This window comes from Lissotriton vulgaris, chromosome 1_1, assembly GCF_964263255.1.
Source record: "Lissotriton vulgaris chromosome 1_1, aLisVul1.2, whole genome shotgun sequence".
Classification (NCBI taxonomy): Eukaryota; Metazoa; Chordata; class Amphibia; order Caudata; family Salamandridae; genus Lissotriton; species Lissotriton vulgaris.
Genome location: NC_141685.1, coordinates 658,246,192 through 658,264,366, shown reverse-complemented (window position 1 = coordinate 658,264,366; position 18,175 = coordinate 658,246,192). Strand labels below are relative to the sequence as shown.

Genomic DNA, 18,175 nt, shown 5'->3' with positions numbered 1-18,175 from the left:
CGTCACATATTACATCACTCATGACATGGTCAGTGACATCACTCATGACATCACTGATGACATCTCAAGTGACATCACTGATTACATCATCCAGTGAATGTGTATCTTTCTGAAAAATAAATATTTTTTATATATGTATATCTAAAGGTTGATGGAAGAATAAATGGGTAAATAAATGTCTAAATGGATTTTTTTGTGTAAAATTGATTGGTTAACTGACTTATTAAATGTATCTTAGTGAATACATATATTAGCGAGTAATGTTTAAATATTTAAATATCTGTATCTGTGTCTCACTTTGTGTATAAGTGGCTGCATGGGTTGGTGAGTAGCTACATGAGTGTGTATATGGGTTATTAGGTTTTTTTTGAGTATCAGTGTCTGTATGGTTTGGTGGGGGATATTACTTAGAGCACAGATGCATGAATGAGTGACTCACTATTTGTATGTATTTTGAAGACAGCATGTGTGCAAGACTGTATGGGTGGATGATTGTGTGTATGGGTGGGTTATGTGTTTTTATAATTGATTGTTTAAGAGAGTAAATATGTTTCAGTTTCTGTAGAAGTATGTGTAGTGGTGTGTATATAGCAGTATAATCAAGTAAATGGTTTTTTGATAGTTTATTTGCATGTGTGAATTTGTGTGTGAGTAACTATATGGATGACTATTAGTGTGTAACAGGATGTATAGGTGTATGAGTACATATGATGAGTAAGTACATGCATGAGTGACTATATAGAACTGTTGGTGAATGAGTGGATGTGTATGTAGATGTTGGAATTACCTAATACGTTGTTGTAATTGGTATTGGTTTCTCCTTTTTTAAGAAAATGTTAGTTTCTATTTTTGAATGTGTGTGTCAAAGGTTATTTTATGCTGATAGGAGGTCTGCCACTTTGTCAAAAGGATGTTGTCATGAGTGATGTCATATGAGATGTCATCAGTGATGTCATGAGTGATGTCACTGACCATGTCATGAGTGATGTAATATGTGACGTCATCAGCAGTGCATTGCACGCGCAAGTTATAGTGAGTCCAACTAACTATAACGTGGGAATTTCAATGGTTTTATGCGAGTAAAATTTCCACCTAACTATAACTGGTGTGAAATCCATGGTTTTTTCAGGGATATATATATATATATATATATATATATATATATATATATATATATATATATATATATATATATATATATATATATGTCTTACTGAATGCATGGGTAAGTGACTAATCTGTGTGAATGTCTGAATTAGTCTATCAGTTGGTGTGTAATTGTCTATCTACATGGGTTGGTGAGTAGCTACAGGAGTGCCTTTGTGGGTTATTGATTGGTTGATGGAATACCATTGAGTTGGGTAACAATAAACATCTGTTATTCAGCGCCAAGATACCTACGGGTGAATGTGCGCTTTACAAATACACGTTATGTTGTATCTGTATGGGTGCCTGAGTGTCTGTGCAGGTGGGTGGCAGGTGTGGGACTGTGCTAGACATGTGAGTGGATGATTCACTGGGTGTATGGGTACAAGAGTGCATCTGTGAGGGGCTGTATTCGGTGGGTGACTGTGTGTATAGGTGTGTTAGTTAGTGAATGGATGTCTCAGTGGTACATGTGTAAGTAACTACGTATGTAAAAGGCAGTATATGGGAGTGTTGGAGTATATAAATTACTATATGTGAGAGTGAGTGACTGTGAGAGTGGCTGTATGGATGAGTCTGTGCTTGTATCAGTGACTGTATAAGAGAGTAAGTATGTTCTAGTATCTGTATGAATAAGTGAGGTGGTGTGTGTATAACTGTATAGGTGAGTAAATGGGAGTGTGACTGATTCTTTGCATGACTGACTAGGTGTGTGAGTAACTATGGATGAGTGGCGGTGTGTGAGTGTCTATATAGGTGTAGGAGTGCATACGATAGTGCTGTACTGATGATTGAGTGCATGTATGAGTGACTGTATGGGTGAATGGGTGGATGCGTGTATAGACCTAGGAATCAGTGAGTGGGTATGTAGTAACTGATATTGATGTGTCTATGGTTTCGAAAATGGTAGTCGGTATTTTAAAGTGGGTGTATCAAAGATTATATTAGGGTATGAGGAGGTGCGTCAGATTATCACGTGGATGATGTCATCAGTGATGTCATTTAAGATGTCATCAGTGATGTCAATGACCATGTCATGAATGATGTAATATGTGACGTCATCAGCAGTGTATTACTGGGGTGCGAGTTATGGTTAGCTCAACTAATTAGAACAGCCAAATTTCTCTGGTTCTGGATCAGTGAAATGTCCAACTAACTATAACATACCTGAAACCAGTGTTTTTTTCAGTGAATTTCTAAGGTTTTTAAAATGCTAATTTCTAACTATAAAGTCCCTCGTACCTATAGTTTTTCAGTGAATTGCTAAGGTTTTTTAAATTTTAATTCCTAACTATAAAGGTCTTGGAACCTATAGTATTTTCAGTGATTTTCAAAGGTTTTTAAAATGCTAATTTCTAACTACGACTACAGAGGTAGGACATGTGCGGAAAGAGGAAGAAACACGCAGAGAGAAGCAAGAGAAATGCAGAAAGAGGCAACAGAAGTCCAGAAAGACGAAGAAAGGTGCAGAATAAAGCAAGAGATATGCAGAAAGAACCAACAGAGGTGCAGAAAGAGGCCTTGTTGCAAAGTCATCCTGTGCCCCCAACTTTTTACTGACTGGTACTGGTGGTAACTAACTAACCAGGCGCGGAGCCAGTGCTATGCTGAAAGACACTTAGAATACAGTGAAAACACCTACATACACTAGGGGACACTATGAGTTGGGGTACCCCAGTGAATGGCATGACCGCCCCTGTAAAGCCCTAGTACATATATGGCAGGGGGATTAAAACTACCTCCAAGTCAGAGGTGCAGAAAGAGGCAAGAGAGGTGCAGAGTGAATCAACAGAGGTGCCAAAGCAGGCAAGAGAGGTGCAGAAAAAAGCAAGTAAAGTGCAGCAAGAGAGGTACACAAAGAGGCAACCGAAGTGCAGAAAGAGGCAGGAGGGTACAGAAAGAAGGAAGAAAAATGCAGAAAGAGGCAAGAGAAATGCAGAAAGAGGCAAGAGAAATGCAGAAAGAAGCAGCAGAGGTGTGGAAAGAAGCAAGAGAAGTGCTGAAAGAGGCGCAAAGTGTGCAGAAAGAGCAAGAGAAGTACAAAAAGAACCAACAGAGGTACAGAAAGAGGCAAGCGAGGCGCAGAAACAGGCAGGAAAGGTGCAGAATGCGAGATGGGGGTGCAGAAAGAGGCAAGAGGGGTGCAGAAAGAGGCAAGAGCAGTGCAGAATGAACCAACAGAGGTGCAAAAAGAGGCAAGATGAGAGCAGAAAGAGGTAGGAGAGGTGCACAAAGGCAAGAGAGGGTCAGAAAGATGCAGTAGGGGTGCAGAAAGAGGCACGAGAATTGCTAAAAGAAGCAACAGAGATGTAGAAAGAAGCAGGAGTGCAGCAGGAGGAGTGCAGAAAGAGGCAAGTGAGGTGCAGGAAGAAGAGAAGGCCAGAAAGAACCAACAGACGTGCAAAAAGAGGCAAGAGGGATACAGGAAGAGGCAGGAGGGGTGCAAAAAGCAGGAAGAGAAGTACAGAAAGAAGCAACAGAGGTGCTGAAAGAGGCGTGAAGGGTGAAGAAAGAGCAAGAGAAGCGCAGTAAGAACCAAAAGGGGTACAGGAAGAGTAAAGAGAGGAGCAAAAACAGGCAGGTAAGGTGCAGAAAGAGGCATAGGGGTGCAGAAACAAGCAAGTGAGGTGTAGAAAGAGGCAACAGATTTACATAAAGATGCAAGAGAGGTGCAGAAACAAGCAAAGGAAGTGTAGATAGAGACAAGAGAATTACTGAAAGAAGCAACCGCGGTGTGGAAATAAGCAGGAGAAGTGCAGAAAGAGGCAAGTGAGCTGCAGAAAGAGGCAAGAAAGGTACAGAAAATGGCACGAGAACAGCAGAAAGAGGCAACAGGGATGCAAAAAAGGGAAGAAGGGTACAGCAAGAAGCAAGAGAGGGTCAGAAAGAAGCAAGAGAAGGGCAGAAAGAGGCAAGAGAGGTACAGAAAGAAGCAAGGGAAGTTCGGAAACAGGCCGGAGAAATGCACAAAGAGGCAAGAGAGGACCAGAAAGAGGCAAGTGAGGTAGAAAGAAGCAAGTGAGGTGCAGAAAGAAGCAAGGGCAGTGCAGAAAGAGCCAACAGAGGTGCAAAATGAAGCAAGAGTGGTACAGCAAAAGGTAGAAGAGGTGCACAAAGAGGAAAGAGGTTCAGAAAGAGGCAGAAGGGGTGCAGAAAGGAGGAAGAGAAGTAAAGAAAGAAGCAACAGAAGAGCTGAAAAGGTGTGTAGGGTGTAGAAAGAGCAAGAGAAGTGCAGAAAGAACCAACAGAGGTACAGAAAGACGTACACACCATTAGTACCAATTTAATACCCACATTTAGCAATAAGTAACAGGTGATCATTCTAGGCTCGCATAGGGCCTTCCATTACGCTGTAATACTTGTCGCTGCATTTTTGGTAATGTTTGAGCTAGAAACAACATTTTTTTTGTTCAAATCTGCAGATTATGCAGCAGATAATGGATTATGTGGCATGTGCGGAAAATGTATAATTGTGCAAAAGTCGGTGCAGCCAGTCACATTATTCCAGTGGCCCTGCTCATACCTCTGACTAGGTCCAGAAGTGCTCCTCAGTTGTTCCTTCTTTTTTTGTCTCATTGAGTTCATAGTTTAGCTTCTAGGGAAACGAGGATGACTAAACCTGAGGTTACAACTCCACAACACAGACTATCATACCACACAATTACATTACTCTCCATAGCATATAATCCCACTCTACATAATTCCTACACACTAAATACCACATACTTTCTATCCACATGCTTTCACTGCACAGCAGACCACATAATTCCGCTACACATAACCTACATCCACTCCAAGAAACATTATTAAAACACTTTTACATTTACAACGTCAACAGCTCTAACTCTCGCAAATGCAAAACCTATTACATTGCAAATGCTTCTTAAACTAGCGCTCAGCAATTCGGCTGCGTAGGACTTACAGGAGGTACCAGAAGGGCTACTTAGCCCCCAAAGACCCTCAGGAGTAAAGTGGACTTCATTCCCCATCCCGTAGTCTGCCAGGAGGCGCGTTTGCAGAGTGGTGGGGAAAGGGTTGTGGCCTCCTAAGTTTTAGAAATCCCACTTTGTGAGACTTACTGGAGGTAACAAGAGGGGTAGTTGGCCCCCAAGTACATCCTTGGGGGCCAACTACCCCTCCTATTACCTCCAGTAAGTCTCACACAGCAGGATTACTAAGTTCTCATTGCAAGCCACGCACCCTTTGCCCACCGCTCCCTTGCACGCTCCTGGATGGGGATTAAAGTCCCCTTCGCTGCTGGGGGTAGTTAGGGGCCAACTAGCTTACCTGTTACCTTCAGTAAGCCCCACACAGTGGGATTGCAGAGAGGTGGACACAGGCCACGCCCCCTTTGTCCACCAATCTGCAAATGCGCCTCCTGGCATGCTCTTGGTTGGGGAAGAAAGTCCCCTTATCTCCTAAGGGTCCCTGGGGGCTAACTAGTCCTTTTGTTACCACCAGTAAGCCCCACACAGCTGGATTGCAGAGTGGTCCGAGGCTACACCACCTTTTTACACCACTCTGCAAATACGGCTCCTGGCGCACTGCTGCTTGGGGGGATGAAGTCAACTTTAGTCCTGAGGTCCTCAGGACACAAGAGGACTTCACCACCCCACCAGCAGTGCGCAAAGACGCGTGTTTGCATAGTGGTGTAAAAAAGGGGCATGGCCTCAGACCACCTCTTAGCAATCCTGCTGTGTGGGGATTACTGGAGGTAATTGGTGGTCTAGAAGTCTCCCAAGGACCCTTAGGATTGAAGGGACTTAATCCCCCAATTCAGAACGTGCCAGGAGGTGCATTTGCAGAGTAGTGGACAAAGGGGTGTGGCCTGTGTCCACCTCTCAGCAATCCCACTGTGTGGGGCTTACTGGAGGTAACATCCAGCGCGACTATTGGCGATTTAAAAAAGAAATGCTTTTTTTTTGCCAAAACATTCTGGTTTGGAGCGTTCTGAATTTTTTTTTAGAGTTTTATATTGAACCTCTCAACAGGCCCACTGGTTTTAGGATGGTAAGGAGTTGGGATTTTGTAGGTTATCCCACACTGCTTCCCCATGGCCTTCATGAAAGTCGATATGAAGTTGGTACCACAGTCCCACACCACCTCCTTGGGGAATCCCACATGGGCAAATATCCCGATCAGTTCCTCCTGGTCAATGCGGGCACAGTCTCCGTTGTCAGAGATGTAGCTTCTGGGAATCGGTTGGCATGGTCGATCAAGACCAGGATAACCCGTTGCCCTTGGTTGTCTTGGGGTCAAGGGGCCCAACAATGTTAATGCCCACCCTTTCAAAGGGGGTGCCAAAGAAAGGACAATTTTGCAGGAAATCTTCGTGCTTTCCTCCTGACTTGCCACTGGCTTGGTAGGTAGGTAGGTAGGGATGGAACTTGACAGATGCTGATTTTATCGCGCATTTACTGCTGTTGCCAGCGCTACTGCTAGCGCGCTTGTTTTAACTTACCCGATTTTGTCTTTTGCTTATTTTCATTTGTAGCACTTTTCCCCTGGTTTTAACAGGGTCTTGCCCCCGTCCCCATTCTGCACATAATTGTCTCCCGCACTGCCGTTTTGGCGGGCCTGGATCCCGGGGGTGGCTCACTGTGGGCGCCATTTTGGATTGGGCAGTAAGTGTAGCTTTAGGCGCCATCTTGGAGCGTCCTCGCGCTCGCGCCATGATTGGAGAGCCTACTTAAAGCTCCCCCCTCCCGTGCAGCGGGACGCGCAGATGTGGACGCCGTCGCTTAGCCGGAGTCGTGCCTGAGTCCTGCCCGTCTGCGCTCGTCCGCGTCGAGGCAGCGCGAGGCAGGGCAGGCTCAGTCTTATCTGCTATCTCAGCGCCGTTTTGCTGCGCTGCCAGGTATGATATCTTACACACGGTCAGAGCTGTTGGCCATAGGTCATTCGTCCAGGGGCTCTGCGTGTAAGTCTGTGGACCCTTTAGCTGGCCCTTACAGCTGCGCCTGTGAAGGCTGGTCTCTTAAGAGCCCAACCAAAATACGATCCTTGGAAAACGTCGTCCCTGTCACACGGCCTCGTGCTGTATCGCGAGATCTCCGTATTTGGTGCCTTAACGTGAGATCTCTTGTAAAGCACCACCTGTCCATCTATGACCTGATAGATAAAGAGGATCCCGATGTTTTCTTAATGACAGAAACCTGGCTTCAGGACTCTGACTCTGCCATACTGAACCTGGCATTCCCCCAGAACTACACCATCTTCACCTCTAATAGGACCACAAGAGGTGGTGGCATTGCTATGGCTGTCAAATCCTGCTTCCCAGCAGAATGGAAGCCATCAGGACTACCCGCATGTGAAAGCGCTATTTTTAAAGTCGCCTTCTCCCATCAGTTCACCTTCAGCGGGCTGCTGGTCTACCGCCCCCCAGGCAATGACTCGGTATTCAGATCCGCATTGGCCGATATGGTCAGTCCTATAGCATTGGGCTGCGCCAATTTTAACATCTTGGGTGACCTTAACATCCATTTTGATAATGGGTCATCCACTACCGTGAGCTCCCTGTTGGCCGACTTGGAAGCTCTCCAACTTACTCAGCTTGTCACCCGTCCAACCCACGCTGGAGGCCATATCCTTGACCCCTTCTTTTCCACACTTGACGGGTTAAGGGTGTCAGATCCAAGGAGGATAGGGTGGACTGATCATCTATTAGTAGAAGCGCTCTGCCCGGTCCATGACAAGCCTTTTATATCCAGGGAAAGGCTAACCCTTAAAAGGCCTTGGCACAAACTTACGCTGGAAGAGTTCTACGGTACATTAGAGCGGAAACCTCTGAACAATTTCACTAATGTGGAACAAGGCTACCAACAGTTCTGCATGTGGATCACCGACGCCTTGGACTCTCTGATACCTTTACGATGGGCGAAAGGCCGGACAAAAACACCTAGTCCCTGGTATAACGAGTCTCTGGCAGAACTGAAAAAATCCTGCCGTAAAACAGAGAGGGAATGGAGACGATCATATGACCCTGCTCTGAAAATCCGGTATTTCACTGAGTTGAAATTTTACCACAGAGCTATTTGCAGAGCTAGAGCTGCATTCTACGCCCAGGAATTTGCCACCAGTACTAACCGCTCAAAACTGATTTTCAAGGTACTGAAGGACCTCATGAAAAACAGATCCTCATCAGAGGCGATTTGCACAGATTCACACTGTGATAAATTGGCCTCCTTTTTTGTGGAGAAAGTGGAAAAAATATATCTCGGGTTCGACACACTCCACCAGGATCGAGAAGCCACTGTCTCTGATACATCGGATCATGAGCCCCTGGCTATCTTACCTGAACTGTCGGTTGAGGCCTTTGACAGACTCAGCCTCAGGGTCAAATCAGGCTCCCCGGCGGACCCGTTAAAGCCTGCCTTCATTAATACACTTTCCCCGCTGTGTCGTAACCCCATACTGGATCTCATTAATATGTCTTTGTCTTCTGGAACTGTACCCGCGGCTTGGAAGCAGGCAGTGGTTACTCCCATATTAAAAAAAGCTAACTCTGACCCCCGACTGCCAGAAAACTACCGACCTATCTCCCTGTTGCCTTGGATCGCCAAAGTAACAGAAGCGCACGTCAACTCGGTTCTGTCTGAGCATCTGGCTTGCAACCAGATTTTGGACCCCAGCCAGAACGGCTTCCGATCAGGACACAGTACCGAGACGGCACTACTCTACATCTTGGAACACCTTCGCCAGGTACTTGACTCAGGTCATACTGCAGCGCTTATATTATTAGATCTAAGCGCTGCCTTCGATACTGTGTCCCACCAAATACTTATCCAACGCTTACAGGAGGCGGGAGTGACTGATGTCGCTCTCCAATGGTTTCGGTCCTTTCTGGCTGACCGTACTTTTAAAGTGGCTATACCACCTGGCCAATCCACCACTTACCCCCTGAAGATGGGGGTTCCACAGGGATCTTCGTTGAGCCCTACAATATTTAACCTCTATGTGAAACCGTTGGCTGGTGTCGTCAAACAGTGGGGTCTTACGATGGCCTCATATGCGGACGACACACAGCTAGCGGTGACACTTAGCGGAGACCCCGAGGTAGCAGCTCCGAGATTCCGTGCGGGTCTCTTGGCAGTAGCCAGCTGGCTTCGCACCAACTGCCTCCAGTTGAATGCCACCAAAACGGAGGTATTGGTTCTAGGGAAGCACGCTGAGCTATGGGGTAACCAGTGGTGGCCGTCAGAGCTTGGTGTCACTCCTATTCCAGTGGCTGGAGTGAGAAATCTAGGAGTCTGGGTGGATTCTGCGCTCACTTTCAGGGACCACACCAAGAAGGTGGCTGCCACGTGCTACGGAATATTGCGTGGTATTAGGCCAGTCTTGAAGTACTTTGATCCCCCTACCAGACAGCTTGTAGTTCAGGCCTCAATACTATCTAGGCTGGACTACGGCAGTTCACTGTTGTTAGGGGTGAATCAAGCGGAGGCCTCTAGGCTCCAAAGAGTACAAAACGCCGCGGCACGAGCCATTGTGGGCCTTCCCAGACACTGTTCAGTGTCTGGTACCATCACGGCCTTGCATTGGCTCCCGGTCAGACAGCGAATCATGTTCAAGGCGCTGTGTCTGGCCTTCAAAATTTTGAAAACTTCTTCGCCACCGGCACTTGTCACTCTACTCACGCCCTATGTGCCGTCGAGATCTTTAAGATCTGAGGGGCTTCATCTGGCTGTCTGTCCTCGCTTTAGGTTGAGCAGGATGGGTGGCCGTTCTTTCAGGGTGCTAGCGGCAGGCCTATGGAACTCGCTCCCAGTTCACATTCGAGCTCTTGAGGATATGTTCGCCTTCAGGCAGGCGATTAAAACTTTCCTCTTTCCAGTTTCTAGCTAATTTCTTTTGTGTGTTATGTTACAGCATCTGTCAAAGCGCCAGGACGTCCCTTTGCTGGGGCAGCTGTGCGCTATAGAAATTTTAATAACATAACATAACATAACATAACTGCAGAAAACATCTGAGGCCCTCCTCATTCGAGGCAAATACAAGTAGGTGACAAGCCTGTCAAAGGTCTTATGTGCCCGAAATGACCTGCCAGGGGTACATCATGAGCCAGCTCAAGTAGCAAGGCCTTGTAGCACTGGGGGACCACCAACAAATGTGTTGGCTCAAGAACCTTCGGTTTACTATACAGGAGACCATTCTCCCAGTAGATCCGGTGATCGCCAGAGGTGTCGCTAGCTGCCTGGGTCTCGGCCTGCCACCATAGGCCCTCAAGAGTGGGGCAGTCCATATGTACCTAGCAGATCCCCCTCCCCGATGCCAGTTGGCCAGCTCAGGTAGATTTCCCAAGATGGGAACATCCTCCTCTGCAAGCTCCAAGGCGTCCCCCCCACTTAGGTTCAGCGTGCTCCTGGAACGTGGAAGTTTCAGGAGTGGTTTTCCTGCACACTTTGCCCTTTGTCATTTTGGCAAGCACCTTGGCCATTCTTCCAAGCTCAAGTTCCTCCTAATTAACCTCTCAGGTGGCCAAGGACCGAGTGATCAGGCACACCCACTCAGGCAACCTCAACATCTCCAAGTACATCCTAAGCTCCACCTATTTCCAGATGGCATGCTCCAGGTCATTGCCAAGCACACAATCAACATACTCACAGCTACCCTCAAGGAACCGGAGACCCCAGCCTGCCCACACCCCCGAGCTAAAAAAAAAAAAAGAGCCACTGGGTAGGGACCCTCAATGTTGACAGCTGCAACAACTTGGTAGAATACATTAGGGACTACCTGCTCGGAGGTCACCAGATGACATCTTATGGTTGCCATGCTGGCTCCAGTGTCTCTCAGAGCCTTCATCCTCGGCCCATTGATGGTGACCCACTACCTGTATTTCTTAGTATTTCTAGTCATGCAAGTTCTCTGCATCATGTCTCCGTCTCCCAGGGACACTAGGGTAACCTCTACACTGCCCACTCTCTAACTGGGACAATCTACTTCCAAAGTGAGACAGTAGACAGTGCCAGTGACTGGCCACCACAGGGTGCTATGCTCACTCTGGACCCTTGGCTTCCTCTTTGTAGTGCACTTCCTGTTGGCACTCATAGCATTTGGAGGGGAGGGGGGGTGCTTTAACCAAATAACTTAGTGTCAAGAAAACACTTCTTCAAGTTGGGGGATGAGAGTCTTGACCAGTGGAACTATTTGGGGGACGTTTAGATAATGCCTCAGTTTTATGTTTGTCTCCCCCCCCCCCCCCCCTCTCCTTCTGGTGGGGAATCTGTCCACCCTTGTGATCCACCCGGAAACCTTCTTGTGGAACATAGAGCTGACTAAGCGTCCACCTCCTGGGGTCAGTGAGATAACTGTCAGTCAAGTGTTGTTGCAGATCTGCAAAACAAAGGCTGAACATGAGCTCCTTTGGAATCAAAATTTACAGCCCCTATAATCTTTTACTTTACTGCCCTTCACCCAACCACCATCCAATGCCTTGCAAGAGGAATCTACACAATCCACCATGCACAGCCAGTTGCTGGCTGTCCCTGAACTTCTCTGGAGTAAGACAATACTTCCCAACAAGGACTTCATTCAAGGAGAGATACCTCATTCGGTCTTCCTTCTCAAAAGCCAGTAGGGTCTCCTACCCCTCACTTCGGATGTGCTTCCACAGACTAGCCCATATATCCTCCCCAGGGATCCTGTGCATCTGTAAAGCAATCTCATAAGCTTTAAACCACTGGTCAATATCATACCCTAACAAAGTCCGGCCCTAGACCTTTGGGAATTTGGACTGTCTACTCACAAGAGGACACAGTACAAATGCTTTCACTATCACCGCTGGACTCTTCCTGTCTTGAAGTCTAGGTTCTTCAGACTCAGTTAATGACCAACTAACAACTTTTTCTACCCCAAGGCCCTTCTCAGCCTTCTTCTATTCCACAGCTAATTTTCTTTCCTCCATTTTTAACTGGGCCATCTACAGATGGAAATCCCTTTCCTCCTTTCTTTCCACCAGCTCCTCTGGGGACAGGCTGCAGGAAGACCCACTGCTACTAGCCCGGCAGGTGCTCCACTTTAGGGGTCAAGTCATCCTCCTCAACTGCAGGTGGTACCACGGGAAGATCTTCTCTAAGCCTTTCCATCTCATTATCCTCCCCTGTGGCTTCAACCGTTGACTGATGGACTTTCGCCCAAGCCGTCAGCAACTTTTAGAGCTACACCTTCCTGGTGGTACTCTTAGCTGGAAGTCCCCTCTCCTTACAGAACACCTTGAGCTGAACAACAGTGTAAGCATCCATATTGAGGAGCTCAAACTCCATTCTTGTAGGTGTGGTCTCAAGCCGAACAGCCAAGGAAAACATTTAGAAAAGCAAAAAGTCCAACCAAGGAGAACATAACATTTGAATTGGGCTTGGATATGGGACAGCAGTGTACAACTATCAGTATATAGCAATGCACAATGACAAGTCCTATCCTCACTGCTGATCACCAATGTGAGAAATTGAACTGTTGGTGGACTGGGGTGTGAGCCCTGGTCAAGCAACAACCACAATCCTCGTCAGGGTGAGGCACACGTCAACCCTAAATTACCTGTGCTCAACCCTATGGTAGCTTGGCACAGAGCAGTCAGGCTTAACTTGAAGGCAATGTTTAAAGTATTTGTGCTAGACTTTGAACAGCAATAACATGAAAAAACACCACACAGAAAGGATCACACACCAAGCTAAAATAATAGAACCAAAACGAGAAAAATCCAATCAGTAGAACCGGAGTTTTTAAGATTTTCGTGGAAATAGCACCTAACAGCACAAAGCGCCTACAGTGGACATCTGGTCGTACTGGACCAGAACAAAGTCACAATTTCATGCCAACCACAATATCGTGCAGGATGGCTACAGGGACCCAGTTAGGCCAGTTGAACAGTACTTTAAATCTTGGTGCAGAGCGCTGCAAGGATCCACGTTAAAAATGCACCGTGCAGCCAAAGCGAGGTGTCGGTTCCGAGATGTGACAAGGCTGCGATGAAAGGACCTGTGGCGTCATCAAGGATCCTGCGAATGGGCCTTGCGATGCCAAGTCCAGCGTAGAGGATGCAGCACGCAGTAGGGGTGATAAGTCGGTGTCAAAGAGCTGTGAGGCTCCAATGCAGAGTCCAGCGTCAAGTCTGCTGCTCACAAGGGATGCGAGGGCCTGCGCCGCGCATTGGCGGTTCCGAAGGCTCTGCTGTGACAATTCATGTCTGTGCGACGGGGCCAAACTACACAGCAGCGGCAATGCTGCATTTCTGCTCAGGGTTGTGCCATATAGCAGAGGAGATTAGTCAGTTCCGGTGGATCCACAGAGACAGGCAAGTCCCTTGGGCCCACTTGGCAGGGTAGACTCTGTGTCCAGGTGCAAGGTTGATGGAAGCCTGTTGTGGCCCGGAGGCTTCAGATCAGGAGGCCAGCCAAGTAGTCCTTGGAGTCACTCTGGATTCTGGGTTCAAGAGATTCAGGTCCAACCCTTTTCACCCACGCACAAGGGCAGCAGCTCAGCGCAGCAGTTCCTTCAGAGCAACAGTCTCGCAGAGTGAGGCAACAGGACACAGCCTATTCAACGGTAGGTGGGGCTGGCCCCAGCTCCTACCTCCCATTCTGCCAGTGATGGCTCATCCAGTCACACCAAAGCACCCTATTGTGTGGGGTTGTCTAGGAGGAATACACAAAGCTCAACTGTCGCCCACACCCAGTCATGTGACCCAGAGACAGGGTGAAGGAACCAAATGGCTAAGACAATAAAATGCCAACTTTCTATAATTGGCATTTGCAGAATTGGAATTAAAAATCTGACTTCACCATAAGTTAGGATTTGAAATGTAAATTACAGAGACACCAAACACGAACTGGTTACCTGTTCTGATCTGGAAATTCGCCTTATAAAATGTTATGAGGTAACTCTAATGTTATAAATTGAATTAAGGTAACTCCAATGTTATCCTATAGGAGAGAAAGATCTTGCAGTGGTGAAAAACAAATATAAAAGTTTTTCACTACCAGGACAAGTAAACCTTACTTTTTAAATACATTGCACCGTGCCCTCTGGGCTGTCCAGGGGCTTCCCTAGGGGCAACATATGCATTAAAAAGGAAGGTTTCGATCTGGCAAAAGAGTTACTTTGCCAGGTCGAAATAACTGTTTAAAAGTGCACACATAGGTTGCAATGGCAGGCCTGAGACAATGTTCAAGTGCTACTAAAGTGGGTGGTACAGTCAATCAGTGCTGCAGTCCTACTAGTAGCAATTAATTTACAGGCCCTGGGCACAGGTAATGACACTTTACAGGGAACTTACAAATAAATGAAACATGCCAATTAGGTGTGAGCCAATCTAACATGTTTTAAGGAGCGCACAAGTATGCAGAGTCCTAATACCAGCTAAAGTGAAGTCTGAAGGCAAAATTTTAGGAGGACAACCACTTCCAGGGTGCAAAGTCCAACAAAATACATATGCAATTAATTGAAATAGAAAACATTTACAAAGCAAGTAATTATCCTGAAAACCTTGCATGGCTACAGATCTCATGAATCAACATTAGACAACCACTGTCTCAATCAATCAATCAGTGGTTGGTAAAGCGCGCTTCTCACCTTTGAGGGTCTCAAGGCGCTGGTGGAGGGAAAGGTAGGACTGCTCCGGTCAGTCGAAAAGCCAGGTCTTGAGAGCTCGTCTGAAGGTGTGCAGGGTTGGTGACCGTCTTATTTCCACTGGGAGAGTGTTCCATGCTGTGGCTGCGGTGTAGGAGAAGGCTCTTCCTCCAGCTCTGCTTCGGTAGAGGCATGGGACCTCTGCTAGGGCGAGGTCAGCTAAATGGAGGTTCCTCTTTGGTGCGTGGAAGCACATTCGGTCGTTGAGGTATTTGGTTCCGATGTTGTTGAAGGATTTGTAGGTGACCCTCTTCTCGACGGGGAGCCAGTGGAGTTCTTGCACGAGTGGAGTCATGTGTTCGTGGCGTGGTATCCCCAGGATGAACCTGGCGGCCGCATTTTGGATGATTTGGAGTTGCCTAGTAGAGATTTGTTGATTCCGGCATAGAGGGCGTTACCGTAGTCGAGCCTGCTGGTGATGAATGCGTGAGTGACTGTCTTTTTGCAGTCTGGGGGATCCACTTGAAAGTCTTACGTAGGATCCGGAGGTAGTTGAAACTGGCGGAGGAGATAGCGTTGATTTGGTGGTTCATGGAGAAGGAGGAGTCGAGGACTATGCCGAGGTTCCAAGCGTGTCCGCCAGGGTGGGTGGGGTTTCGAGGTCGCTCCAGACGGAGGGGCGGGGTCCGAAGATGAGAACCTCTGTCTTTTCAGAGTTGAGTTTGAGGAAGCTGTCCTTCATCCAGGTGGCCACGTTTCTCATTCCTTCCTGGAAGCTGAGTCTAGTTTTGCTGGTGAGGGAGATAATGAGCTGGGTGTCGTCAGCGGGGTTAGGGTCTCTCCATGATCATATAATCTGGGCAGGAGGACATTTAGGTTCAATGTACATAAACAATGCAAATACTTCCAACATAAACAGACTGGGTGGCTGGCTCTGCAAGTAACATTAGGTCATTTGGGATATACACCAAGGCTGTACGTGTTTTAGGAATAAACTCAACGGACTCAAGTCTAGCCAATAAAATGTGTTCTCAAAACTGAATGAAAATAGTAATCTGCAGTGTGGTGGAGTATTTTGTGGAGTCTAAAATTCACTGGACTCTGAAAAAGCAAAATCCACTTGAAGAAACATGTGGGGTCAACATACCAGTTTGCCCAGTATTAAAAATGTGCACTCTGCCTACATTGCCATAGTAATATCCGTAGCAGGGTGGTGGTAAAGATGATGTGGTAGCTGAATGAAAAAGCAACGTTAAAATTGTGATAAAAGGTTAAAGAAAGTGTTTTCGGTGCAATGAACTTGAAAAACAATATGGCTTGTGTTCCATAGGTATACTTAAAAACAATGCCACATCAAAATATGCTACAAACTCACCTTAATCTCCTTGCGCAGACGAACACTGCTCATTTTAAAATGAGCTGTTGGGCCATCTGGTAAATGAGTCAGCACAAGCCCATCTTGGATTCAAGTTAAGAAAAGATTATATCCAGGCAAAAAATAAAAATGTCTATACACAATTCCTGGTTTAACTTAAAACCGAAGGACTGAAACTTATTTTTATATTATTGATATATTTTGCTTTACAATTTTACTATAAATACAATTAAATATTATTAAAATGTTCTAACAACAAAAGGTTACAAAAGTTATAGGTTCGCAAGGATACTTGGTACTTTTCTGTCTTCATTAATAATTAGAAGGTCAGTGAAATCTCTTGCAGTGCATTGTGGTATTATTTTTTTTAGAGGCAGACCTCTTCTGTAATAAACATGGGAGTTGGGAATAATGCTCGATAACTGTTCTGTGAACTTCACACTTCTCTGAAAGAAAGTAAATGTGGTTAGTATATACATTTTGATTACCATACTACAAGCAGGACATGCATAGTAGGCCTGGGAATGAGATCTTTAACAGAAAATCCGGCAAAAAGGCAGAAAAAAAAAACTACCAGGAGGTTTCACAATAACAGGGCAATAACAGTCATCGGTCTCTATGAAGAAAATTTTGAAGACAATGACCAGCACACACATCGCTCTCCAAGTGGCTACAAGGAAAACCAGTTAATTAAAATGTCACGTAAGACCTCTAGCACACCTACAGGCCTAGAAAAATAACTATTTTTATGAAATAAGTCTTATTTAAAGAACCCATTGACTTAGAAATTTAGCCTGAATTTCTTATGTAGTTGAAATAAAGGGTCAGCTCTCCAGGTGAAATAGAAAGCAATTCACTAACAATCTTCAGTGATAAGCGAGGGCTGGAGTACAATCAAATCACACTCTTATAAATGATAAGCAGTCAGGAAAGCATGTTCCTTTTTCAAGTTTCCAGAGACATTTACATTTACCAAAATTCATGCATTTACATGCCAAGCCATAGGGTAAGGAATTCTGATGTATACTCTATCCTGCAATGTCAGGAGGTGAAGAGGCACTCCAATTCCAAAGAAATATTGACTGCACATCTCCACAAGATCCACATTTTCTTTACCAATGATGATAATGTACAGGCTTCAGTGGATTATTTCGATTTGCAAAAACATTATTTCAGGGAGAGCAAGACATTAATTCCATTATGATATATTCATTGAATCCAATAATGCACTTTAAGTACTATGATGTTATGCCTATTGCATGCTTGACCAGAGAGCTGTGCTACACAACTAGAGCAAACTCAAATTATTTTGGCATGTATAAATGTTTGACTCTATAGTGTTTACCCATCACGCTTTTTGTGCTTTCAAGTAAACGAATAAAAGGTTGAACGTGCACTGGCATGTTCCGTCGCATAAATGGGCATAAAAAGAAAAGCACATGAAAATAGAAAAACCTATTTACCCCCCGAGGCCGGTCTGAAGTTGTGATGAGAATCTTGGGGACAGACTGCCTGTTGAAGTAAGAGGCAAATTCGTCTGTAGATTCATCAAAAATAACCTGGAAGTAACACAAAGGCATTCCAATTAGTCGGTGTACGGTAGAAATATACATAAGTGAGAGCGACAAAGAAATAATGATAAAGGCTACCTCCCGAATTAATGTCAAACAGAAGTCTGAAAAGATGTCTAAGAGACTACTCCCATCAAGTTATCACCAATGGCCACTTCAGCGATCATACATATTTAAATATTGGTCCCCACCGTTCTCTATCCTCCCAAAGCCACACTACTATCTCAACATCAACTACAATTACATTATTCTTGTACCAAAAAAGTGTTCAGACCTATTCAACACCTCTCTAGTTTGATTTAAAGACAGTGTCTCCTTACCTCCCGAACACATTGATTAAAAGCATAGAGAACTACTACTTTTTGTTCCACAGTCCCAAGTAAATCACACTAGAAAATTCACCAAGATTACAAAAAAATGAAAAATTACAAAATAAATTGGTTGCTGCCAAAATATTTTTAGACCATGAAATATTTGAATGAATGATAGAAAAAAAAGAAATCATGAAGGACAATGCTAT

The 18,175-nt window shown here is 45.6% G+C and overlaps 1 protein-coding gene across 2 annotated transcripts in view; it reads right to left on the bottom strand.

The window, feature by feature from the left end:
* RPF1 (ribosome production factor 1 homolog) overlaps window positions 1-18,175 on the bottom strand; it is an 88,591-nt gene that overhangs the window by 22,127 nt on the left and 48,289 nt on the right. The window contains exons 4-6 of one of the 2 annotated variants that reach the window (XM_086954301.1): window positions 17,548-17,643; window positions 16,377-16,530; window positions 16,085-16,167 (exon numbers count right to left, since the gene is read on the bottom strand). In XM_086954301.1, coding sequence (XP_086810427.1) covers window positions 16,085-16,167; window positions 16,377-16,530; window positions 17,548-17,643 — 333 coding nt within the window. The remainder of the gene's footprint in view (window positions 1-16,084; window positions 16,168-16,376; window positions 16,531-17,547; window positions 17,644-18,175) is intronic. The other variant, XM_086954304.1, reaches the window with a different exon arrangement.